Genomic DNA, 27516 nt, shown 5'->3' with positions numbered 1-27516 from the left:
TGTTGCTAATTGTGTAGATATATACTCACGAGGGCTGAGAGGCTAACTCGATTTTAACTTTTACATTATATCACTAGATGGTGTATCAAAAGGAGCAGAAGATGTTCAGAATATCTTTCATAGGCGGGAAAATTATTTAGTCCTAAGTGTAAAAGTGTTAAACTGTATGTTGTGTTTTTCGTCAGCTTTATTACTCATATTGTAACTCGACTGAATATTTATAGGTAAGTCTGTTTTTGACATAAACATAAGCTTAGTATAAATTTTAGGTATATATATATTATGGTATTAGGATTTATCTTGTCCTTTTGTCGTTAAAAGTAGGGAAAATATAATGTTTACTTCGTTAACTTTCCATGCCTATTTAAAAAGGGCATATTGTTTTTTGCAAGATGGCGCATTATTATTGCGCAGATGCCAGGGTTACTGCGTCCTTTTATTCTGACGTATTACTGTCATTGCTCAGCGAGGGATTGGTATTTCGTCAGCTTTTAAGAACACTACAGTAAGTAATTTAGAAAATAATAAACTTTCATTTTAATTTTTTATACTATTTATTTTTATTTAAAGTGAGTGTATCTTCGGTAGTGTTATGGTTTACTCTGTAATTTTAAGCCTAAAATTAGGCTTACGAAATACGATGAATTAGGAAAGTCTCAAACGTAAAAGTATCGTAGTCGAGTGACCGCCATTGCAAAACTTTTCTTCGTAACGTTTAAGGTACGCTTGAGAAACCGTCGTTTTCTGGAGTCGTCGATACCGCGATAAGGACGCCATATTGAATTAAAAAGAATAGTTCTCCTGTTAATTGTTAAAATTTCTGATTATGAATTTTCGGCACTCTTCTAATTTATTATTACGTTAAATTTTAACAGTATGAATTTTAACAATTTATAAAGACCACCGTCGTCTGCTAAGAACTTAAGCCTAAATTAGCCCTAATTCTCATAGATTATTATATTTGTAGTTCACTTGCTTGTCTAGAAAATGGCTGAAAACTAGTTTAGCCCTAACTGTAGGCTTAAGTAAGCCTATTGGTCTATTAAATACTTGGAACTTACAAAACTCGTGTGATAATTGTTTTGATTAATCGTTAGGTGTTATTGGAATTGATAACTGAACAGTTAGCTATTTAACTCGAGATAAGTTTTAAAGTACTTTCTTTTAATAACGTACACTTCTGAAGTATAAATACACGAGTATAAAAGTACAATTATCTTGGAAACAGTTATCATGGAGGGTTAGATTTCGTAACAGTGGTACACTTAAATATACAGTAATATTAGACCTTTCAGTTGCTGTTGTTTTTAGCTTCACTTAATTTTCTTTTTACTTTCTTGCTGCTAAATTCTTGGGACATCTATATAAAACATATTTACATGATTATAATTTAATTTGATGAGGGCACTTATTGATGTTGTATAATTAAAATTTCAAAGAGTTTTTGGTAAATTCCTTCTCAAAAGTTGATTGGTAAAGTATGGAATAGGGGAAATACAGACATTAAAATTTGGAGGATCCTAAAATAGATTTGAAAGTGGCCATATTTTAATTATCATCTCTGTGTTCCCTTTCTTTGGTAGTACTACTGAGTGGGTTCCCATCTTTGTTAGCCATTTCATTCAAAGGATGATAGCCTACAGCATTATCTCACATAATAATTAAAGGTCATTTATGATATATTTGTTCAACTTACCAGTGGCTTCAAATCATTCAGTAATACCTCGACAGTTTTAGTACTACTAGAAGTATTCAAGAGACTGTTATCAACAACTTATAATAATATTAATAATAATAATGCCCCTATCAGTTTCATCAGTGCAGATAAGGAAAGATGGAAATCCAAGCATTGACTCCTAAAGCACTTTACTAGTATCAAAGATCCAAAGTGACTGTTTGCATTAATAAAATATAGTGTTCTACTATCCAACCATCTGAAAATAGAATTTAAAGACAAAGAAACTGTTCATCCCTTCAAGCTGTCCTTTCCGTTAAATTAAACTGAAAGAAGTAAGTATTCGAAACTAGTTCTTATAAGTTAAACATTTCCCAACTTTCACTTGAAGTAGCTTACATTTCCTGCACTTACACATACAAAGGCAAATCATTCCTAAAGCCAATTGCATTATTAGAAAAATAAGAGTGAGTTAGCTGAAGATATTCCTGCCCAACCAAAATTTATATTTGTGTTCCTTAACCTTAACAGTCTCAGTCATATCCATAATTGTCAATTTAGTTAGGAGGAGACATTCTCTCTAAAATGAAGTATTACAGTACATGTATATAGTATACTACTGTATTGGTCTTACGGTTTTTGTATCATCACAAACCCAAACACTTCCGTAAATTTGACTAATAATATATGTAGTTCAGTCTCATGATTAGAATAGTAGTATGGTTAGTGAAAAAAATGCAATAAATGATTCAAAATGTCAGAAGTCTAACTTCATTGTCTTCTGAGAGAAAATCTGGTCAACTTCTGCATAAGCCCAAAACTTTGAGTTCACTTGGAACACAGGAGATTAAGAAACTGTTTAAAGTTGCTTTAGGATGTGTTGAAATTAGTCTTTTGATTAAGCAACTATTTTTGTATGTGTAGTTATCCATTTTGTATAAAACTTATTTATTTCCATTCAATCTCGTGTGAAGAAAAATGCATTGTTTGTGCTTCCATATTTAATTTATTTTTTATGTGCAGAGAAACCTTGTGTAAACACTTTCAGTTCTACCTAAATAGTGTTTTTCACAGAATTAGCATGATAAAACATAAATGTCTTGTTTTTAATCTGAAGGTGTTCTGTGAAGTTAGGTTATTTTTAATGATGTTCAGATACTTGTCAACATAAAATGGTGATGTTTATCACAATTATGCTGATATTTTTCATATAAACATTTTGTGATGGGTCATTGGTCAAAGGCCATGTGATTGTATTTGTTGACTTGCATTCAAAATTTTATTTGACTACTATTTTTTGAATTTATGTCAATAAGTTTGGAATCAAATTGTATATTCTAATTCAGACTTTAATATTGTATACAAGTTAATTTTTGATTTAAAAATAAATATTAAAATAACACACCTAAATATAGATTTTAGTGAGTTGCATGGTATGTTTAATGCAGCACTATTTAAAATTAAATGTAATATCAAAATACTAAGTCTATAGTTTTGTACAAATTAGCAACTCATGAATAATATTTACAAGCTAGAATATAAAATAAGAACCTCTTAATGTTTTCTTTTGCTGAGTCACAGTTTAAGTACTGAACCAAACACAGTGGCCTAGTTTACCTCTATTTTTGAAAATGCTCCATTGTGTACACTTCAATATCTGCAATGTGAATAACCAAATGGCAACTTAGAATATTCCCATAATAGTTTTTTTCAGCCATTTAAATCAGTGAAAAGGCTACCATGATCTTTTAAATCAAGACTACAAGAAGGTAGATTGTGTCTTTAGTCTGCTTGAAGGTTCATATTTTTATATTGAAATACACCTTAGTTATTAAGCATAATAAATTATAGTTGAATTTCATGGTATCAGTTTAGTTATTTATGGTTTTATGGTTATTCAACTGTATATATATGTGTACAATCTATAAAAAAATTGTTTGGTATCTTCCACATGCAAAATTTTAAAAGGCTTAGCAACCTATGTTTAGCAGCAACCGAATACAAAGGTTGTATCCAGAAGAGATAGTTCTTTGCTTTACTTCTTAATTTATTGTTCTTCATTTTAAGAAAGATAAGTTTTGTCATTTATTTTTAAATAGTAATAATCCACATATATATATAATGTATAATAAATGGTATGTGACTGTAATTACAAAATACTACTATACTAAAATACAGCCCAGACAGGGAAGATTACAGATCAGTTTTATATATTGGAGTACATGTCAATGCAAGTTATGTTTAGGCATGACTGGAAGGTCGATATAATAAAATAATAAATATATAGCTTTATGAGATTTAAGATATTTTGACTAAATATTTCTATTTTCAAGTTATAATATATAGTTACTCTAGCACAAAAAAAGAAATTTATATGTATTTTCTAATTTTTTTTATGATGGTTCTGACATTGGTCAAGTGATAGATCCCAGATAGATAGTATAAAGAAAATACATGAGTTTGTTTATAAGTAACTTTATTAATACCATAAATTCCACAATAATTTATTAAGTTTAGTAACTAAGATGTATTTAGATTTAAAAAAAATATTAAACTTAAGCAGACTAAAGACACAACCTACCTTCTTTCAATCTTGGTATGAAAGAACATGGAAGCTTATTCACAGATTAAAATGGCTGAGAAAACCACTAGGGAAACACTAAGCTGTCGACCGATTATTACTGGAATATATTGAAGTGCATATAAGGGACTAGTTCCAAAAATGGAAAGAGGTGAATGGGGCCACTGTGTTCAATTTAGTATATAAGCTATATCTCAGCAAAATAAGAATACAAGGTTCTTATTTTATATTCTGATTTGATAATATTAATAATTTGAGTTCCTAATTTGTATGAAATTATAGATTTAGTATTTTAACAACACTATGTATAATTTTAAATGGTATTGCATTCAACACACTACGACTCAAATCTATATTTAGGTATGTTCTTTTAATATTTACTTTTAAATTAAGAAGTTAACAAGTATATAATATTCAAATTATAGTTTATAATTCAAACTATTCCAAACTTGTTGATGTCAATTCATAAAATAGTAGTTCAGTAAAATTTTGAATGTAGGTCAACAAAAATCATGTATGGCCTTTGACTTGTGACCCATCATGACACTGATGTAAATAAAAAAGAATAAAGGTCCCAACACTTAGGCTTAAGGCACTCGACATGTGGCATTAAACCAGTTTGGCTGAACCCAACTTTAACAAAACTTTTATGTGACACCTTCTTATATGCTTTCTAAAAATGCAGATATGCCAAATCCACACCTGTATATACCCTCATCTACATAAGCAGTAACTGCTTCAAAGAATGGGGAAAAGTTAATGATTCAGACTTTCCAATAATGAAAATTTACTGCAGTGCACTCATGTTTGTCTTTATTTACTGCATTCTGTGTTTAATGAACACATTCATTGTTAAGTTTGATCGGCATGATTGTCACAGTGTCTCATACAGTTTGATTTTAAACAATATTGTAACAAATTAACATGAAGAAAAATGTTTTTGGCCAAGATTTTAAATATGTCATATGTAATGTATGTTATGACAAGAAATATTGTAGTTTTTTTTGCAGTTATTGCATAAATTATTTAAAATCCTGGACTTGGTAAATCATAAGTTTGTGTAATAACTAAATTTTTGCAGTTAAACTAAGTTGAGAGATATTCAGTATCTTAAATCAATGACTAACCTGTAAAACATTCTGTTCCATTAATGTTTATCATTTTGAGTGTGAAAGTAATATCGAAGTGTATGTACATGTTTATATTACTATAATTACAAAAATAGGATTTAAGTTTGAGCAGGTTTTAAGGAAACTTCTGAAAAAATAGTTTATAAAAATATTACAAAGTTATTAAAAGAATAGCTGTTTTGTAATTACAAAATGAAGATACATGTTGATTTTGAAATGTTAAGGTTTGTTTTCTGAGTTTTTATCTTACTTTCTGATATATGACTCTTGGGCATATCTTGCCTTTTTTTCTTGTTTTATGTTTCTTTTATGTAATAACTCCTTACTCACACATAGATGTCTTGTCCTCCCTCACATTTGTGACTCCTTTTGAGTTGTATACATTTTTTCCTGTCATTTTCCCAATTCCCCATTGTTGGTATCCATGTGACCATCTTTGGGATCGAGTTCTTTACTTTTTATTTCACTTTCTGGTTCTTCATGTTTACACATTTTGTCTTTTTCTCTCTACCCTTCTGTATTTCCTCTGTCTGAGGTAATTCTTAATATTGCTGGTAGCTTCTGTAGACATTCATTTTCTTCTTTGTTTGGTCTCTTGCACATCTTTTTGCTCTATCCCTCTGTACTTGGTTCCCTTGCTGTCAGGTATCATTGGGCATGTCTATATTGTTCATTACAGTATCTCTTCATTCTTGTGTACTTGTTATTTGTCTTTATTCTTCTTTTTGTTACCCAGATTTCTTCAGTGGTGTTTCTTCCTCCTTGTGACCTGTTCTTCTGTTATATAGTTTTTTATCTTCCTTGGTTTTTTCTTCCTCCTCAGTTTTACCTTTTACTTTTATTCTTCATCTCAGTCAGTCTCCTTCCAATCTTATCATTTAGGATTACAGACCTTCCCTCCTTTTTTTCCCACTTTCCTCTACAAGATGTCTTGTTTGCAATGCCTCTTGCCAGTGGATATTTCACTTGTATGTTTCCACAGCTATCTTTATCTTCTGCTGTTGGTTTCACTTCCTGTGAATAGTCATTTTCCACTGCTCTGCATTAGTCTCTTTCCTTACTCCCTTTTTGTCTTTTTCTTTTCTCCAGGTCCCTTTTATGGCCATCTCACCTTATATGCATTGACCATGGTCGATGTATCCAGATATTTTCTTGTGCATCTCTCTTAGTGTGTCCTCCCTTATTTTCTTTGTCCTGTTCATCTTTGTTGCATCTTCCCATTTCTTGCTTTTTCTTTTGACTTGGTATTGGGCCCATCATGTATTTGTTGGTATTGTGAGGGCCTTTGCTTACCATATTCGTGACACAAGGCTAGAGCCAATTTCTTTTGACTGATAGACTGTCCTTGAATGTTTCTTCTTCTACCCCCTTTTTTTTTTACAGTTTGGTGAGGGACTAGTCTTGGGATGTAAGTCTTTTCTTTTGTGTAATCTGTTTTTTGTACATTGGGGTATTTTGAAGCACAAGAGATCATTACCACTTACTAGTTCCAAGCTCCTAGGATGGAGAACCCTCATAGATTGGAACTCAGTTGTTGGAATGAAAATAAGGAGTACCAATATGGTGAAGACACCATTAGTGTAGTGTGGGTCATTAAGCCTGCTTCAGCCTATTGTCTTTGCCTTGAGCTATACCATATCTAGTTACTAGGTTTTATGCTTGTTCTCTCTCTGCACGATAATTTCTTTTCCTCTTAGGGATAAAGACTTCCATCAAACCTCTTTTTCAATGATTATCTCACTGATTGAGGTGCATGTTTTGATTAAGACAGTATTTTTGACAGTTGAATGCTGGACAAGAGCTCACTCTGCTTTGACATATTCAACCTTCTTGGTCTTTGTAGGATGTGGGCATGTTTTTATTCCTGTTTGTACTTATGGTTCACTTTGTAATGTTCCATTCAGCCTATTTCATGGTCTTTCCCTGCTCCAATCATCCTTTTGATTCTTTTGCTAGGGCTTTTTTGGTAATAACCATACACTTCTCAGCCCATTGCTGGGAGATTTGATCTTGGTGGCAGACTTCCTTTTTCTTGGCCAATCTGTATTTTATTACTGGAATAAACCCTAAACCCCATATAATCTGTGGGATTTACCCTCAATTTGACAGATCATTTTGGATAATTTTGTTCTCAATTTTGTACTTCCTCTCTGATAGTCATTCTTCGTTCTTTGGCTCTGGCTATTTTTTTCCTCTACCAGGCTTGTTCTTACCCATTTCCCTATACCTAATTTCCTGTTGGGCCTCATTTACTCACTACTCTCCTTCTTGGACCCTATTATTTGTACCTTTTAGAGGGATCCCCTCAGTGTGGGTTCCTGTACAAGGTGAGGGGACCTCCAAAGGAAGGTTCTGTTCTTTCAGTTTACCTCCTCTTGGATCTAAACATCCACCCACGTGTTTGCTGTGCGTGGCAACCTGTGAAGGGAGGAGAGGATCCTGGTGGTTGAGGGATCCGACCCTAACACACTACTTTGGCCTTGAATTCCTGTAGTAGGGCAATCTTGGTGTGGCCCCCCTTGGGTCATTCAGCTGGATGTTCTCAACAGGTGTTGCAGACATTATATCTGATGCTGGTGTTTGTGTTTAGTGCTCACGAAACCCTGGCATTGCTGCAGTGTTTTTGTTTGACATTGTAGTGTGTCCCCTCGTAGGACTCCATGGTGGGTGGGGTCAGTGGGCACGGAAATTTCCCTCTCTTTATTATGGATACGCCAGCCAAAAATATTAATAAAATAGTGAAAAAACAGTATAGGTAAATGACCACGTCTTGAAGATTCTGAGCAGCAATCCTCACCATCTGTACCACCTGTTGTACCTCATTTTCTTATATTGCATTCACTTTCAGACAAACCTTTAGAGCAAATGTCTCCCTTTTACATTCATAAGGGATTAGAGGGACTTGTTAGCTTTCCGAAGTCAGTAAAGAAGCTTTGATCTGGTGACATATTGGTGGAAACATCCACATCTTAACACAGTGAACTCCTCTTGCATTTAAAGGCAATTGGGGATACACATATTGAGGTTACACCTAATGTTACTTTTAATTCATCATGAGGAATTATTGTTGAGAGGTATTTGAAGAACATCCCTGAGCCAGAGTTCCTCGCTGGTTTCTCCACCCAAGGGGTTTCTGCAGTGAGGCATATCTCCACTCGCAAAGATGGAATTACGATGCTGACCAATGTCCTCATTCTCACATTTACGTCACCACGTTTACCTGCCACCATCAAGGCAGGTTATCTTAATTGCAGAGTACAGCCATACATTCCAAACTCTCTCCAATGTTTCCAGTGTCAATGGTTTGGTCACTTGAGGACATTATGTCGTGGTTCCTTGATGTGTGCTTGTTGCAGTGGCAAGGACCATGATGCCTATGAGTGTGAATTGGACCCACATTGCATCAATTATAGTGGCTCTCACCCGTCCTACTTTTATTTTTGCCTTAAACGGTTGGAAGAAAAAGAGGTGCAGCATTTGAAAATGATTCATAACATTACTTATCCTGAGGCTTAAAAATTGCTGTCCATCACCTCATCTCAGATGTTTGCTGCTCCACTTTGTTCCCCAACTACAGTGGGAGTGCAGGCAAATCCCTCTATACCTCCAAAAGAATCATTTTCCAGACAAATGAAAAGTCTTTTGACCTCCATGGTTAAAAAAGTTGATGACTCAACTTCAACACCTATCTTTGATCCTTACATACATTCCACCAAAACCCAAGATCCACATCCTTTGGTTCCAGGTACAGGCATTTCCTTGGGTACATCTTCTTCTCCCACCCCAAGTTGCAAAGCGATCATTTTTTCACATCCTCAGTATCTGGAATCCCTTTCGAACAGCAAAGACCTGTTCATTTTACTCAGGGCAGGATCCATGGTGGTCGATAGACCTCTCTCAAATAAGGAGAGTAAGGAAAAAGACATGGTTGTAAACAGAAGGGTTCTCCACTCAATGTGTCTATACTTAAATGAAAATGGCTACCCTGGTACAAAGGAACTGTCAAGGTTTACATTCTAATCTGGATGACATCAAAATACTGATTGCTTCCTACCATTCTAAATGTCTTTCCTTACAAGAAACATTTCTGAAACCTGTCGATACAGTTACCTTTCAGCAGTTTTCTTTGTATGGAAATGACAGGCTGTGTGATGGACGAGTGCATGGAGGGGTGGCGATGTTGGTTGATCTGCATGTGTCCATCCTGTCTTTGTCACTCAACACACCCTTGGATGCCGTAGCCATCCGCATTTCCTTGGGTCATACCATCTCATTTTGTTCTCTCTACCTGTCACCTGGAGGAATCAAACCTTGATGCTCTCATTGAACAGTTGAAGTCTCCCTGTTTCATCCTGGGGGACTTTAATGGGCATCATCCCCTCTGGGGAAGTGCTGATATTAATAGTAGGGGTTGCTCTGTAGAGGGTATGCACTTTTGCTGTCAACACAGTATTCACCATGATCCTGAACTCTGAAATGGTGAAGTTGTACTACCTGTGAACCCTGAGACAAAGTTCTTGGGCTCATCTTTGACTGTAAGCTGACCTTTATTCCACCCATCAAGCAGCTACAGGTCAAATGCACAAGAGCACTGAACATCCTCCATGACCTCTCTTCCACCACTTGGGGAGGGGATCGATATTCTATGCTAAAGATATTTTGTGCTCTCATTCAATCAAAAGTAGACTATGGATAACTGGTCTATGGCTCTGCCAGGATCTCGGCCTTAAAGATGCTGGACCCCATTCATCATCAAGGACTCTGGCTCTGCACTGGGGCTTTCCACACTTTCTCAGTTGAGAGTTTATACAATGAGTCTCATAAACCTTCTTTACTGTTTGCCTTGAAACTTTGTTTTTTACCAAAGCATCCCATGTGGGGTATTGTTTTCCTTCCTTGATGGGTCATATGTTTTCAGAACAGACAATCTGCAATTGCTCCTTTTGGCCTTTGTATCCAGGTTCAGTTGGAAAAATTGGGTCTGTCCTTGGATAACATTGCTGTATCCACCAGTCAGCCTATTCCACCATGGCCTCTTACAGTCCCCAAATGTGACCTGTCTTTAAGTCATCTGAATAAAACACACTCCTGAATGAAAATATTGTCTGTTATTTGCTGAAGATCTTTCGAACCATCCGTCATTCCTGTTTATACAGATGGTTTGGAATCAGATGACTGTGTGGGCTCTGCCATGGTTTGTTGTGGTTTGGTGGTTGCATGCAGAATCCCTTCTACAGTTTCTGTGTTCACTGCTGAACTATATGTCATTTCTCTTGCTTAGGATCACAAAGAAGCTAAGCAGTACTCAAACTGTGCTATTTATACTGACTCGCTTGGTTCTCAACTGGCCTTGGAATCTTCACGTTAGTTCACATCCTGTTCTCACTGATATTCAAAACTGACTGGCCCATTTTTCTTTAACATATACTTCTATCCAGTTTTTTCTGGATACTGGGCCACATTGGTATTCACAGGAACGAGCTAACTGACCCTGCAGCTAAATCTATCTGCTCTGGCACTATCACTGCTGTGCCTCTTTTATACGTGGATTGTGGTCCTGTATTTTAGGCTCAGCTCTGTGTCAGTTGGCAGTTGACTTGAAGTGAGCAACGTGAAAACAAGCTTTTCCAAATAAAACCTTCTATTAGACTTTGGTCGTCTTGTTTCCATAAGGATCGGAAAGAAGTTATTCTAACTAGACTACATATTGGTCACAGTTTTATAACTCATTGTTTTATTTTTTCTGGGGCTGATGCACCAATGTGTTGTCTGTGTAATACTCGGGTAACAATAAGCCACATTTAACTGTTTTGCTGTCATTATGACTCTACAATGGCACTGTTTTAAACATGTTCTGTCCCAAGGTTTATCTGTAATGTTAGTGTTCTTGGTGATGGTAATGTTTTAGTTTTTTAAAGGCCATTAATCTTTTTAATGCTATTTAAGTTTTTAATTTATATATTAGACCTTTTTTGATGTGATTCCCTTTTATGAATCAAAGTACATCTAGTTTGATTAGAAATTAGACAATGGCTGTAATGTCAAATTACTCAAAACCAGGAATGTAAAGGCCAAATTTAGGTGACTAACACTGCTGTTTGAACTACCTGTTAGTCATCTTGGTGAGTTATAATTAAAATTTTGCTACAAGGCTTTTAAAACTTTTATTACTTTCTAAAAATAGCCATAATGTCAAATAACTAGGAACCAGGACTGGAAAGACAAACTCCAGGTGACTATCAGTGGTTTTTAAAGATACCTGTTAGTCTTCCTGGTGGGTTATGATAATTATAGTTATGCTACAGGAAGTCCTTTTCAATTTGTATTACTGTAGTTTTTTTCTTACTGCTGTAGACTAGATGTAAAAATTTGTTTTAATGCCATATGTTTTTTTTAACTTATTTTCTTTCACTTTAATTTTAACTTTTCACGGGATATTTGGTGCAGATAGCCTAGTTAATTTGTGTCATAAAACACCAAATCAACCAGTCACACAAACACAGTTTAAGCAGGGCCCAATTAGTAGGGGATCTGGAGCTAGTGACTCCCAGAAATGCCAGCAAGCCCATAAAAGAAATGACTGCTAGGTGGCCATGTTGCCCCTGAACTTATATATATAAGCTATTAAGAATTTGACTCTACATAAATTGATCTAACATTTTGTTAAATGAGCAGAACTTGTGACAAACCATAAATAGACCTTCCTAAATTTACAAAAGTTGTCAGTCATGTACAGTTTACAAATATATTGCCACTATTAATTTCCATGCAACAAATCCTTAGCTCAGTGTTGTGTGTGCCAACTGTGCTAGAGTATATATAAGTAGTTTGTACATATTACAGTGATGGTATCCTCCATTTGACTGCTAATGAGCAATGAACCTGCATGCTGACCACAAGAAACCACAAGAATATTGTAACCTGGTAGTCTACAGCAAAAGAACAAACCAAAATTCCGTGGTAAGTATATCAATTAGAAAGCTAATAGTTCCAAAAGGGGCTTTATAGATAACCTCGGAGGTCAAATTGTAATTTCTCTTCTTCCCACTCAAGAAAACTTAGGTTGAACAACTACCAAGGCTGCAAAGAAATTAAAATTTTTTAGTGTTCTGGCAAAATAATATGGAAATAATGTTGTTGAAACATGAAAGACTGATTCATAAGCATGGTTGATGAATAAGGTAAACAATGAGAGTTAACACCTCATAATAAATACCAGGAGAAAACCAAGACAGCAGGGAGCTGGAGAAAGAAAACATGAAATTCATTGAAAGATAGGTTGATACTGAAACTGAAGAAGGCTTTAATAGAAAAGATGGCTGTTAACAAAGATAAAGCAGATGTGAAGACTGAAAGAACCAACACTATACCAAAAATATCTGGTTCAGAGCTGACACTTTATTTAAATAAGAGAAATAATAAGGGTATGAAATGATTGATTTATTAATTCTTGATAAAGGATGAATGGATCTATAACTAGCAAAGATAGTAATGTTTAATGGGCTTCAGTTTATAAAATTTGATGACATAAAGATTATGTAGCTTTGGCTGAAGTAATACATAAAAATATAACATGAATTTTGAATACAGAATATTAATAGACATTGCCCTTCTCAGCAGGGATCTGTAGATTCAATGAAAATAATTTTGCCTTGAGGTGGGGGGGGGGAATGTTTGGATCCAGAAAAAGCACACCCATTGATCAGTTTCAGAATATTCAGTGTCTGAACTGTTAAGGTTTGACTGGAGATTACAAAGCTTTTTTTTACTTTTATTTATTTTCCTAAAAAAAAGCTTTATTTTAGATTTTGGATATGTTGAGGGCTATATGCTATATGTTGCACCAATTTGACACTGCATTGAGTGTTACAATACACAAGTTATTAGAAAAACTCCAGATAGCAGTATCATCTGCATGTTGAGATGAAACTGTATGGTTCAAGAAAGGTAACAAGATATCATTGACAAAGTGGTTGTATAATATTGGACTTGGTACTGACCTTAGTGGGGACTCTGGCTTTGAATGTGAAGGGCCTGGAGATTGCATTATTTGTCTTAGCTTCAACTGTTTTGTTAGTAAGAAAGCTGGATATCCAATGGATTAACTTAACACTAGCAGATTCCCAAAGAGATGGATAATATCCTGATAGTAATGATAAATTATAAATTGCTACTAAGTGGGTCGTGATCTTTGGATAGGTTTTTTTATAATTAAATTGTTAATTCAGTCCTCTCCTGGGTCTTTCCTAAAATTGAGATGGTGTGTACACAAATTGTTAGAACCAGAAATTTGTGATATAGAAACTGGAAAGTTTGGTGAGAAATATGTTGGTTTACATTGTTGAAATGTTGTAAAATAAGGTAAGATTTGGGCTGGAAAGGTATTTTCACAATATTGAAAAAATGGTCAGACTATTTGTTATTGGTAGTTACACTGTTGTTATTATATTGAATTTAATTATGGTATTTGATTTGTTTGTGATAGATTAAAATATTTGTCAGAATTTGGAAGAGTTGGGTTTGGATTTATTTATTGATAAGCAAAAATTTTTCCAAATATGTTGTTGTAGAAATGTATATGTTTCTTAATAAGATTATTTTTATGGCATTAATGAATAATTTGAAGTGTAATTTTATTAGTTCAATTGAAGTCTGATCTGAGTCATTTTGGGGTAATTACTAATTCATGAAGTTTGGGAATAAGTTTCCAAGATTGTAAGTCGGGAGTTGTTACATTTCTAGGAATGGTTTCTTTGATGACTTGAGTTGTAGCATTGATTGTATCAGAAGCATAAATATAGATTTCAGTTTTATTGTTCACGGCTGTAATGTGCCTTGTTTAACTCTCTTGCTATAGGCTTTGTTTCAGGGACTAACTTTGCAACTATGTCATGTTTGTTAGTGTTTTCTTACCACAACTGTTAACATAATATATATCTTCATGAAATTTTGCAGTACACAAGATATTAGTTTTATTTAGTAAGTTTAAGATTTCTTAACTGTTCATTTTCCTTGTGGATTTCTTTCATTTTGATTGTTAGCTGTCCAACATGCAAAGTAATTTTGATTTTAAGGTTAAAAGTAATTTATGCATCAAAAAATTGTTAAATTTTACATGTGAAATCTTTATAACCTTTAGATTGTTATCAGGTATTTTTGTTTAGAAAAATTATATTTTTTCTGTGATTTTAACTACTGTATCTGTATGGGTTTTGTTGATTCAACTGACTTCATAACTGCTATTAAAAAAAAAGTAAATAGATATAAATTACAGTTTTTGTCTAGAATGACTACAAATTATAATGAAAAATCATAAATGTTTAGTCTGAGTAGCTTAATTGTCAAAATTTATATATCTGCATATATTTGTTATTTTTATTCTGCTTACTTTTCAGCTGCTTCTAACAAACATTACAAAAGTTGCAATGATGCAGTGCACATGTTACTTTACCCACAGTATAAAATTGGCCTTTACAAAGTAACCTGTCTTGGCTTTGTTCTAGTGACCCAATATTTTGTAAAAATACAGACACATGATGTTCATAATGCATTACGTATGTATATATGTTGTTACTAATTACAAATAAGTTCTTAAGTTCCAGTTATTTTTCTTAAAATACAGAAAAGTAAATAAAGAACTGCAAACTTTGTAGTTTGCTGCTTGAAGTAATTTTCTAAACCTTTTCAAGTTTTACACATGGAGGATGTGAAAAAAAAAGTTTTTTTTAGGTTTTACACATGCACTTTGAAATAAAATTGTAAAATATTATATTAATGCCACAGAAATCTACTGTAATTTATCAGTCTTAGTACCTAAACTGTATTTTGGTATAAAATATATTTTGAACAATAATTTAATTTACTCCTTTCAAAATATCAGATGAAATAATCTTGGGAACTTTCCATCTTCAAGAACCTGGAAAACAAAAACACGTGGGGGAAATTCTGAATATTTTATTATAAAGTAATGACTTAGCAAAATGGGTCTACCTAATTAAGTATTTTCAAAAATGAAAGGTGTGGGTGGTTCCACTGTGTTTGAGTCATCTATAATAATATCTCCGCAAATAGGGAAGATAGGAGGTTATTATTTTACATTCTATCTGGTGAATAATGGTAATTTGAGGTCTTAATTTGTAAGAAACTATAGATGGTATTTGGGCATTGCAAACATCTTATTTAAACCAGTTTCATTCAGCATACCATGTCACAAAAAATTGATAGTTATGATTTAGTTTTAAATTAAAATTGTTGTACAATACAAAAATTGGTATTATAATCTACCATTTGATCCTAAACGTATTGTCTTACATCATAAAATAGTAGTTCAATAAAATTTTGAATGTAAATCTACAAATGTGATGACATCCTTTTACCCCTGATCATAGAAAGATCTGTAGAAAGAGGGTTAAAAGGTAGGTAGTTCAGGCTCTCATGACTTGTGAAATTAACATGTAAAAATGTTAGCATGCTCTCCACTGATCACCTGAGAAACATTCTATATAGTAATTGTGAATGAAAGAGAAATTACTTCTGTAGAAAAAATGTTGCTACACTATAGGCGATTTGCTAAAACGTGTTATAAGTGCTTTATGCAGCATAGGAGTTCCATGCATAAAACTTGGAGTCTGGTCTCACTTGGTTATGGCTTTGTAGTAATTAGATTAATATGTTTGACAGCCATTTTTTGTGCAAAAACTTTATTTCCATTATATAAGCAGTTATTAAAAACATAAATTGTTTGATGGGACAAAAATGGCTTTAGAATCTAAAGGTTAGATGTGTTATTTCCAGTAAGAGTATTGGTCTTTTAGTGACAAAAACTGTTACTTTTCAAGCATTTTTTGGCCTTTTATGATATATATTTTAATGTTTTAAAAGACACGTCTTAATTTTAAAAATTGGAAAGTCCAAAGCAATGAAATTTCCATAAATTTTGTGCTATAGCCCATTTCCAGTGCAATTACATGCTTGTCCAATTAATATTGCAAAATACCGAGCTATAAGTGACCAGTTATGAAGTAGTATTCTAAAAACTATTAGAGGTCTATTAACAAATTGTGTATTAATTGCTATGGCAACAAATTTTAAATTTGGCAGGAAACGTGCAGAACAGTTAAAGGTTGTTTATTCTAATAGATCACTAGTAGTGTTTTCAGATTCACATCCTCTTTTCAACACACCTGAGAGAATATTATGTCACTGTTTTTGTGATAGTGTAATTTATTATTATCCCTTTGTCATTAGTTACTGTATTTGTTGCTTTGTTTTTTAAAATCATTAACATTTGGTTCTTGCAATTTAAGCAGCTTTTATGCTGTGTTGTCTTTGAATATCTTTTTGCATCACTGGTCTGTCACAAGTAAACTCTTATTCATAAGTACAGAGTCCTTTTACAACAACAGTGTGGTGGTATATACAAAATGTAATTTAACTCATCATCACCTAAGCCTTTTTAGAGCTATTTGCTTGTTTTCTCATGTTGCTAATTTGAGGATTTTACTTACTGCAGATTAAAATTCATGAAAAACTGATTAACAGCTGTTTCAGAATACTAAAGAAATGATTACTATAAAGCTAGTGGTAATGTAAATTGTGGAATTTTTTTTTTCATTTTTCCATCAGATGTGTTTAACATTTTATTGACAGATACATGTCAACTAGATTGTAATGGATTATATAGGAACAAGAATAGATTACACTGACAGTGATGCAAAGGTTTTTTTCATTATTTATTTTGATCAGAAAATGATACTACCTTAATGGAGAACAAAAAGTTACTGTTGTACCATGCTTTAGAGAGAAATTAAAGTTTATTTATGAAATAAAAATTATTTAAGTGTTCTGAAAAAATAGAATGGTTTAACTTGTGTGTTTTTTTATTTTTTTGGAGTACAAGTTCATAACAAAATGAATGAAATGTGTTGATAATTTTTAGTTTCCTTTTAACGTATGTAACATCTACTACTTAATTCAGTAATTTTCTGATAACCTTCACTGTAGAGTATATTTTACAATGAGCCATTGCACTGGCCATTAAAAATGCATGTTTTGAAAGCACAGCTGACTTCCTAAAAAAAAAAATAACCATGAGCCTTGTTAAGGTCTGAAGGTTTCTCTTGAGATAAATAATTAGAGGCAAATGAAAGCCATGAGGTATTTAAGATTGCTAAGGGAATTGGCAGTGTAAATGAACATCTTTTTCTTTTTCAATTTTATGATGGGAGTGGCAGGACTATGAGGCACAAATATAAATTTAGGTGGATAAAAGTCCTGTTCAGCTGAGAATTTTATTTTCTGACAACACTTGATTTCTATAAGGGATTGCTTTATGATCTGGTATAAACAGTATATTTAAAAGAAGGTTTAATAAATATTTAAATAAGAGTTGGCTTTATTTTGTTTCTTTAAATGGTTTAGTGTATTGGACAGCCAAGATAGACGAACAGGGCTGTTCCCCTGAAATTTTAAATTTTGCCTTCCATCTTGATCTTGGTGAGATTTTTCTTTGAAATATATATATATATTCATTGCATCATGGTAATCTAGTAAGTGGACACTACAGCATGCATTCAAACCAGGCAGATCCTTTTATTTTCTTAACATGATTGATACTCTATCTGTAACAAATCAGTGCATGTTTATCAGATATCTTTTGTTTTATAAGACACATCATTCACAGAGTATGTACTTTCTGTCTGTGTAATATTCAGTGAATTTTGTCAAATTAAGAAAATGTTCTGAGTATTTTGTCAGAGTATAAATATATATGAATAATGACATTAAATGTGGATGGCAACACTGTCATTTTTCAAGCCATGCTATTTTGAAACTAGTTCCTAGAAAAACTGTCATCCAGAAATTGCTATTCTTGCTTTGTGGACTTTATTTTTCAACAGTAACTTTAATGATTTTTACAAAACAAGTTTTTTATTTATTCAAACTTAGTAGATCTTTAGCATTTGAAATTATGTTTTAGATATCTAAAACACTATGAAATATGCAAAAATGACTTTCAACATATGTAACTGTAGAAATATACCATAAATTTTGGAAACGTTAATAATGTTTGCTGTAGGTATTGATTGTAGTTTTCATTTGTATGGTAGTTATTAATAAAACTATCTATATTGTATGTTATTATTTCATCTTTTTAAAAACAAATTTAGCAATATTTCATTTTTATAAATATTTTGCAAAAATGATTGATTTTTTGTAGGTAACGCATATCTTTAAAATCAGTAAATCTTGTATAATTTTGAGTCAATTTCATTGGTATTTTAACCATAAAATCATATGTTTGAATAGCAGTACACTTTACCTATTAATATTGTCTTGAAGAAATTGGGAAATTGAATGGAGTATTTTCAATTATGTACATGTAATAACTATTTTGTTTTTTTTCTTTTAGTCTTATTTGTTATGATCTTCAATAGATTCAGTTCATTTCTTGAATTATTGATTTTTTTTCCACATAGTGACTTCAATATTATGATATGTTACATTCTTCATATGAAAGCTTGATATATTTGTCCTATGTTGTAGGATATGATGTACTTCCATTTCAACTTGCAATCAAACGGGTGTACCGAATATTTTCTCTTAGTGTTTACTTTGCAGTGTTATTTATTTCTATTATATAAATATATAATTTTGTTTTGAAGTGCATTCCAAATTGAAATTTCCAAGTTTTCCTATCAACTTAAGTTTTTTGCATAATTGTAGAATGCATCACATGGTTGAAAACTCATTTACAAATGTAAAACATTGAACAACATGCATATCAGGCTAACTTTTCTTGAAGTAAACATTTCAGTAAGTAACTTGAACAAAGGTATGAAAGAATTTGTTTTGAAAGGTAATGGTGCAATTTTAAAATCATAACATCTGTTTAACATCTTGAACTGTGATGTTATAATGAAAAGTTGACCCTTTCAGTTTTCACATATACAAACTGATAAATATTGAAGTATTACTTTTTTAACTTCAATTAATAAATATCTTATAAAAATGTATGTTAATAATTTGTTCTTTTATTTCAGGTTAAATTGCGTGAATATGGTGTGTTGGTACACTGCAATTGATATTCAGAGTAGAGCACACCCTCCAGAATTGTAAACTGTTGTTTACAGAGATGGAGCACAGCTGTGTTAAAACTATAATAGAGGAAGTGCATGATTTTGGGACTAATACTTCAGGAGAATTTGTGACAATACCTCATTCTGTTGTAACATCTGTAGACATTGACAGCATGAACACTGTGGTTTACTCACAAGGCCCTGATGAAATCATCATGGAAGGAGATGAACTTGTGGAGCCAGATATATCAGGAGCTGTATGTACAGATGAAAGTCAAGAGTTAGTTGATAAAGTTTCACCTTACCAAGTGATGCATATAGATCTTGGAGATGGGGATGCTAGCTTTGATCATCAGGTACTATGGAACTCTTCTTGTGTAGTAATTTTTCTGTACCACATTAATCAGAGACTTGTCAGCTAGAGTTCATTTATTTTTAAAGATTGCTATTTTAAGGTATTGTTTTTTTTTAATAAGCTTGTAAGGTTATTGTAAAATTTGGAATATTTAGATTAAGGATTCAGGTAGAGCATGTAGAATGGGGCTGGAGCTATCTAACAGAAACATCCCTACAAAACCCTGTGAATATGAGAAAAAATTTGTTATGATAATATCTTACTATAAGATAAAAGTTTCTGAAGATATAAACTGTTGAACTATTAACACTATTTCTGACTTTGCTTTGGAAGAATTTTTATGGAATGAATATTTTGTCAAGGATACTGTTTGTAATTTTGTCTTAAGCTTAAAGCAAAGAGTTATTTTCATATACAGACTGTTAGTAAATCATTTTGACTAACCTTTTAACTATCATGTTATAATTGTTATTACCTTGAAAAACACGGATGATAGTTGTATAATTAAATTTTGATTGTACCTCAGTAATATACACAGAAAGGAGTTTAAAAAGTGTCATTGTTATACAGTTAATACTGCACATTCTTTACTCCATGATTCCAATTCTTAGGGTTCATGCTGTTTCCCTTTTCAAACTTACACTTTGATGCCTCATTCCTCTCATGTTCTTGACTTTTGTCCTAGTTTGTAGACATTCTTTCTTTACTTTCTAGACTCCCTTTCTTTGGTATCTATTTGCTGTGCTTAAGGATAAGGCCCTTTGCCTTTTATTTTGCTCCCTAGTTCCCCATTTTCTTGTCTGTTTTTCTCACCACCCTCCTGTATTTCCTCTCCATCTTTTGCTTTTGTCTGAGGCACTTTATCATAGTTTATATGGGTTTTCAATTGAAGTTTGTTTCCTTCTCTTGCCTTAACCTGTTCAACTTCTTCTACTCTATCCATCTGCACTTAGTTTCTCTGCTGGTGAGATTTATTTGTTTCAGTTGTGGTGGCAAAGCGTATGATGCCTGCAGGTGTCAGTTGGACTCACTGTATTAACTAACAATTCTCACTTCTCTTACCTTTGTTATTATTCTAAGTAAGTAGAGGAGAAAAAGGTATAGCACTTAAAAACTGTCAATAACATTTTGTACTCTCGGGCTTTGCTGCATCTTAAACATATGCCTCTGGACTGTGCTTCACTGTTGCAGCATGTGTGCAGACAGATATTGCTGTGCCTTCATCATAGTCTTTTTCACACCATGTGAAAAATATTTTACCCTCCAGAAATAAATGAGTTGATGAGTAAATATTTGCTTCTATCTCTGACTTCACTGTTACTTCTACTGACAGTTTGTGGTTATCTCCTTTGAGCTGGACTGATGGAGATCTGCCCACTCAACCCAAGACAGGATCCTTGGAGGTTGGCAGACCTTCCAGTAAAGCAAAATGGCATGGTTGTAAACAGAAGAGTTTTCCACTCACCTAAAAGTGGCTGCTTTGATACAGTGGAACTGTCAATTTGTTTGTTCTAATTTATATGACATTAAGGCTTTGGTTGACTCTCATCAAAGTTTCTCCATACAGGAATCTTTCCTGAAGCTTGCTGATACTGTCACTTTTCAGCAGTTTTCATATATTGGAATGAGTGCTTGTGTGATGGATGAATCCATGGTGGGGTGGAACTGCTGGTTGACCAGAATGTGCTCACCTACTCTCTGTGCCACTCAATTCAACTTTGGAGGCTATAACCATCCGTATCATCACTGTTTGTTCCCTTTATCTCTCTCTTGGAGAGACGTATGATCAATCAGATCTAGATGCTATAGTAGATCAGTTGTACAAAGAATTAACTTCCTAGTCATTAGAGAGCAAGATGGAATAGGAAGTTGCTAATGTACAGAGCACTGTTGTCACTCTCAGCAAGATTATCTTAACTTTGTGGTATTCCACAAAAGAAATAGTGTAAAACATTAAAGGTGTGAAACCTATTAGGGGTGGAAAAAAAACAGGTATGTTAATTTTGGTAGGATTTTATGGGCTACTACTTATCTGTTTTTATTGTGAGGAATCTTCCACAATCAGATAAAATCAAACAACAATAAAGACTTACCAATAATATAAGAAATCTGTATAAAAACTTTTTCATTCAAAAACAAAAATGTTGATTTACATACTTAATTTGTCATAAGGGTGTGAACTAGGTTTTATATGCTCATGGAAAAGTGCTTAAAAATTACTTTGCATGCTAATGTTGTGGTATAGTTCTTGAAAAATATTTGTTCTATAACTTTCCTACATTGTAGGTTAATCATATAATTTCTTTTATAATGAAAGTTGCAAATATAAAATATTGAGAAAATAGTAAAATCCTAGGAAGTTACATTTGAATTTTGTGAAATGATGCTGTATATACTAACCTTTAATTTAATTAATTTTTGTAATACGCCATAAGTATTTCAGTGAAATACTGCAAAATAATTAATTTAATTTAAAAAAGATGATTTGACACAAGTTTAATGATGATAATAACTTTATTACATGGTTTAAAATGTCAGTGTTGTAATTTCTTCTGTGTAGAAAATACTTAAGTTATTGAGACTTGACACAAGCTACAATGAAAAACTCTTAAGGACCTAGTTAACCAGTTCTTTATAAGTGAAACCTATGATGCCTAATGTTTTGTAATTTACTTTGCATATATTGTTTGTATTCATTGGTAGTGAGTGTATAGCAGTGGTATGATGGTGAGGGAAAGTTGAATGTTTTTAGGGTGCATAAGTAGTAAAAATTTGCAGTTAACGAACCTGTGCAAAAATAATCATTTTACTTGGGAATGCCCTCTAAATTCAAAATATAATGCATTGATCATAGATTTATCAAAGACGTGTCAGATGAATAGTTTGTGATAAACATTTTGATTTGGCAATCATTTAGCCATATGTGGAAAGAAATGTACACCTGTTGTGATAACACAGGCCTGTAAATTTCAAATCTGTAAAAGTTGTTTTGACTTTAATAATATATTTTCTTCCATAATTCAGCTATGCACATTTCAAAAATAATATTCATTTTTTTCTTGTAAGGAGTTTTTACAAATTAAATGATGGTATGAAACAAGTTAACTTCTTAAAACTTAGCTATGTAACACTGTAAACAAATTTTCAAGAAAAAGACTCTATAGTAACATAGTATTGTGGATTAATTAGTGTTGACCACATAGTCCTGAATTAATCTGTATGTGCCAAACAAAGTTAATATTAATATATTCCATAAATTATCAGCTTAATTTGGTTGTAACCCAGTGACTTCAAAGCTTATATCTTATTTCTAATAATTTGTTTGATATGAAAATTAGGTAGTTATAATTATTTATAATACTTTTAATAAAATATAGCATTGGTGAAAAGGATGCCTGTTTTCAAAATATTTTGAAATAGTTATTTATGCTGCCATACCTCTTGCATTCTCACTTATTTTCTGTTATGAAAGTTGTAGGTGTTTCAAACAACCTTAATTTTGATAAAAACATCTCTTAAAGTCTTAAAACCTTTTTAGTGTCTAGAAAAAGCCAAAACAGTTGGATTTACTATGACATGTAGTTTACATTTATGTTATATTAGCTTAGAAATAATCAGATATTGCCTGAGGCCTTAAATGAGTTGCATAGACTCCAGCTGTGCTTATTTCAGAAGACCTCAAAATTTTTATGGTAATAGTCCAGTCAACTAAAAATATTTCCAATGATTCTTTTTGATCATACACTCAAACCTCCAAGATCCAACAGTTACTTTTAAAGTTAAATGTTTTAAACATGCTTGTCTTTTCTTTTTGATGTAAAGTACTGTTTACAATACAGTAGTATTTAACAAATGTATTTTTTTCAGATTAGCCTGCAATTTTCAAGAAATAATAACTAATGCTGTGCTTATTATTTTATTTTTTACTGTGCATTAAAATACTTTTACATGCATATTACCTTTTTCTTGATGTAAAATACAATTTACAGTACTAATACTAATGTGCTGTGACTGATATTCTTTACAAGTTTGTAAAAGGCATAAACATCATGATAAGTGTAGTTGTGTTACCTGTATGTTACACTTTCATGTACAGAGTGTAAGAGTAAAAGTAACTTGATTATAAATTATTGTCTGAAGTCTGTCTTTTTATATATTTTTCCACTTGATAAAACACTTTGATACACAAATTTTGCTTTCTTCAGGGAAACTGTGAAAATGAGCTGATAGTCGGAAGAATGATAGAAGACTATTCACTTATTGTGGATGGTACAGATTCAGATCAACCAGGTTATATTGCCATGAAACCTCACAGCATGGGAGAAGTTGTGCTAGATTCAAAAAATGAACAAGTGATTATGGAAGAAACTGTTGGGGATGAAATGGTTGTAGAGCAGAGCATTGAAGTAGGTGGTGATGGGGACAATTCTCATGGTGAGATCATATTAGTACCTAATAGCATGATAAAACAAGAGGATATAATTGAGGGAGGTGAAGTAGTAGTAGGTTCTTCAGTAGGTAATGAAATTATCATTGAAGATCACCTTGGTAGCAGTCGGTACATGATGCCTGATGGCTTTGGGGTCAGTCTGGATGGAGCAGGTTTTGATGATTCTAGACTGATTATAGATACAGAGCATATTAAAATGGAGGAAACACCTTCCATTGGTTATGACTGTGGTGAATGCGGTGCAATGATGAAGAGTCGAGCTGCTCTGAAAAAACACATAAAAGGTTACCATTCCAAGGGGAAAACACCTAAATCCAAGAGATCTAAAAATATTGATGTTGATAGTTCACCAAACAGCCAAATATATAGTTGTCCTTCTTGCTCATACTCCTCTCAGCGACGAGATAAGTTGGATAAACATATGCAGAAACATGTTTTACAAGAAGGTTACCATCCATGTGGCAAGAAACGACACAAACCAGAGACACCTCCATTACGATACAAGCACAATGCAGAGGAATACAAGTGCTCTCTTTGTCCTTACACTTGCACTGTGTATAAAGCTCTCAGAAAACATCAGAAAGTGCATAACTCTGGAAATAAGTACTTCACAATAAAAGTCAGCTGCAAAATTTGTGGCAAAGACCGTCCCACAGAAGCAGACTTGGAGAAACACATGAAGAAACACCGAAATGATAAACATTTTTTATGTGACATCTGTAATTTTGCTAGCATCCAGCTGAAAAAAATTATCCAACATCGTAGAATGCACACTGGTGAGAAACCACATTTGTGTCCTTACTGCACATACCGATCGGCGCGTAGAGACAATTTGCGATCACATGTTCGAAGAATGCACAAAAGGGAAAATGTTTATATAGATACTTTTAACCCAGCAAATGAACAACCTAAGGAATAATTCATAAAAATGTCATACACAAGTTTTAGCAAATGAGATGCATGCTTTCAGAAAAAAAACTTTGGACATATTTTAGTTACAAGGATGTAAATGAAAAGTTTTGATCTAAAAAAAAAAAACTTATGTGATTATAACTTGAATTTAGTTATTATTTTTTCTTTCTGTTAATTTTTAATTTAAGTCATATGTTGCCTGAATGTTTGTTGTATTTTGACCAGAAGGAAATTAATGTTGTATATACATATATATATATATAGTTGTGTAGTCATATTAGTTGGTAATTCTTTATTAAGTATGCTGTACACATAATCCATCTACATTTCATCTTTATGCAAAACACGTATAAACATTTTAGTCTTGTACTTTTTATTCCAAGAGATGTCATAATAAATTTCTTGTCATTTTTATTTTGCATGAAATTGATTTAAAAATACTAAACCAACTGATAAAAGCTGCTTTGAATAGATCTGGTTTTAATAACGTATTTCATTAACAAGGCAATGCTTATAAACTTTAAATTACTAAACTTGTGCTTGTTTTTGTTATCTTAATAAACATCTTTAAATGTTTTCTGTAAAAAAATATATTGATTCACAGTAATGTATGCGAGTGTGTTACCTTCATCTACAAGAACATTTCAGTAAATTCTTATTATTCAACTCAAAGACTTTTAATGCATTGGTTAAAATATGTTAGTGTGAAATGTGAGTAATTATAATTTAGTAAGGCAGTACAACTATTTGGAAAAACATTAGACTTTGAATTTCTCCGTTTGTATTTTCATGTACATACAAGGTAATGAAGTTTGTTTTAGGAGTTGCCTTAGTACTAGTTTGCACATTTAACTGTTAATACATTGGAGTTTTGTATCATTTGTTTCAAACCCTCAGGTTCAAATTTTATTGGTGAAATGTTTTCAACAAACTTAGTTTTGCTAACATTCCTTGGCAAAAAGAAAAAAAGTGATAGTTTTATACTGACTTTTTCTTACTAAAAATAAGAGGGAAAAAACATTTTGATGCATAGTTTATCCAAAACCAAATTATTGAAGATGAATGTACTATGGAATTCTCAATAGTTTGTTACAAAGTACAAAACAATTAATTAGTTATAACTTGTAAATAAGTTATGCAAGAAGTTTTGTTTTAGTTTGTGTAAAACACGATAAACCTTAAGGTTACAGCATGTAAGAGTTGTGTATTACATCAACAAAACAATAATAGTTACGAATAAAGTTCGTTTATGAGTAACATGTTCAAGCTTGATTACTTTTTCTAATTTCTAACAGAATTGTTAAGAGAGTGAGAAAAAATTTTTATGTATGGAAAAACTATTATATTGGTGTGTCCAAAATTACTATGCCAAGATTCAGAAACTATTTTCTAGTAATTTACAAGAAACTATATATTTGAGTAGTGAAATATAGTTCGAAATATGAGAGGGCAAACTTTGTGCCTGCTCATCCCAACTGGGGTGTTCGGGAACTGTCGTTCCCCTTCAACCCGTCGCAAGCCCAGCATGGTCAGATGATTAGGACGCTCGACTCGCAGTCTGAGGGTCGCGAATTCTAATCCCCGTCACACCAAATATGTTCGCCCTTTCACTTGTGGGGTCGTTATAACGTGACGGACAATATAATATTCGTTAGTAACTGAGTTGGCGGTGGGTGATGATGACTAGCTGCCTTCCCTCTAGTCTTAACTACTAAATTAGGGACGGCTAACGCAGATAGCCCTCGTGTAGCTTTGCGCGAAATTAAAAAACAAAATTAATTACTTTGTTAGAAAGTAAATAATAATAAATAACAAATATTTGTGGTATTCTGTTTTGGGTAAGAGGTATTTTCAGTCACAGACAAAGAGGGAACAAGTCTTCGGTCATTATATACCTATATATACCTTCCCAGTAGACTTAGATTTCTCTTCAGGCTTACAGATAACATCATGTGCCTGAGAAGGTTATTAATCAGAGCTGGATGGATTGCGGGAAACATAGTCGTAACATCCGAGACTTCCTTAGCTGGTACAGTGGTAAGTTTTTGGATTTACAACGCAAAATCAAGGGTTCGATTCCTCTCGGTGGACTCAGCAGATAGCCCAGTGAGGCTTTGATATAAGAAAATACACACACAACCGAGACTTGAGAAATCAACAACTGTTAATAAACCAAGGAGACAAGAGTTCAACCTGAATAAAGGAAAAACAAAGATCTAACCAGACATGGCAGAAACAAAAATTAGGTGTTCTTATGGGGCAATGTGCAGCTAAGAATATTTTCCTTGCACAAATGAAATAAGAAGCTTATTATTTAAAGAAACCACGAGCTAAA

General features: G+C 32.8%; 1 protein-coding gene across 8 annotated transcripts; it reads left to right on the top strand.

The window, feature by feature from the left end:
* LOC143247350 (uncharacterized) lies at nt 1-26438 on the top strand. 8 transcript variants are annotated; one of them, XM_076495264.1, is made up of 4 exons: nt 10-224; nt 12230-12346; nt 19429-19820; nt 24025-26438. In XM_076495264.1, the coding sequence occupies exons 3-4, from the start codon at nt 19521-19523 to the stop codon at nt 25186-25188; spliced, it is 1464 nt and encodes a 487-aa protein (XP_076351379.1). In that variant the 5' UTR covers nt 10-224; nt 12230-12346; nt 19429-19520; the 3' UTR covers nt 25189-26438. The 8 variants fall into 8 exon arrangements, with proteins under 8 accessions (XP_076351385.1, XP_076351379.1, XP_076351384.1 ...); XM_076495263.1 differs by lacking the exon at nt 10-224 and adding an exon at nt 368-505; XM_076495266.1 differs by lacking the exon at nt 10-224 and adding an exon at nt 486-505 and having other exon boundaries at nt 12214-12346.
* The last annotated feature ends 1078 nt before the right edge of the window (nt 26439-27516 follow it).

The sequence above is a fragment of the Tachypleus tridentatus genome, chromosome 3, assembly GCF_004210375.1.
Source record: "Tachypleus tridentatus isolate NWPU-2018 chromosome 3, ASM421037v1, whole genome shotgun sequence".
Lineage (NCBI taxonomy): Eukaryota > Metazoa > Arthropoda > Merostomata > Xiphosura > Limulidae > Tachypleus > Tachypleus tridentatus.
Note: the sequence above shows the minus strand (reverse complement) of the source record. Positions and strands in the feature narration are given on the sequence as shown.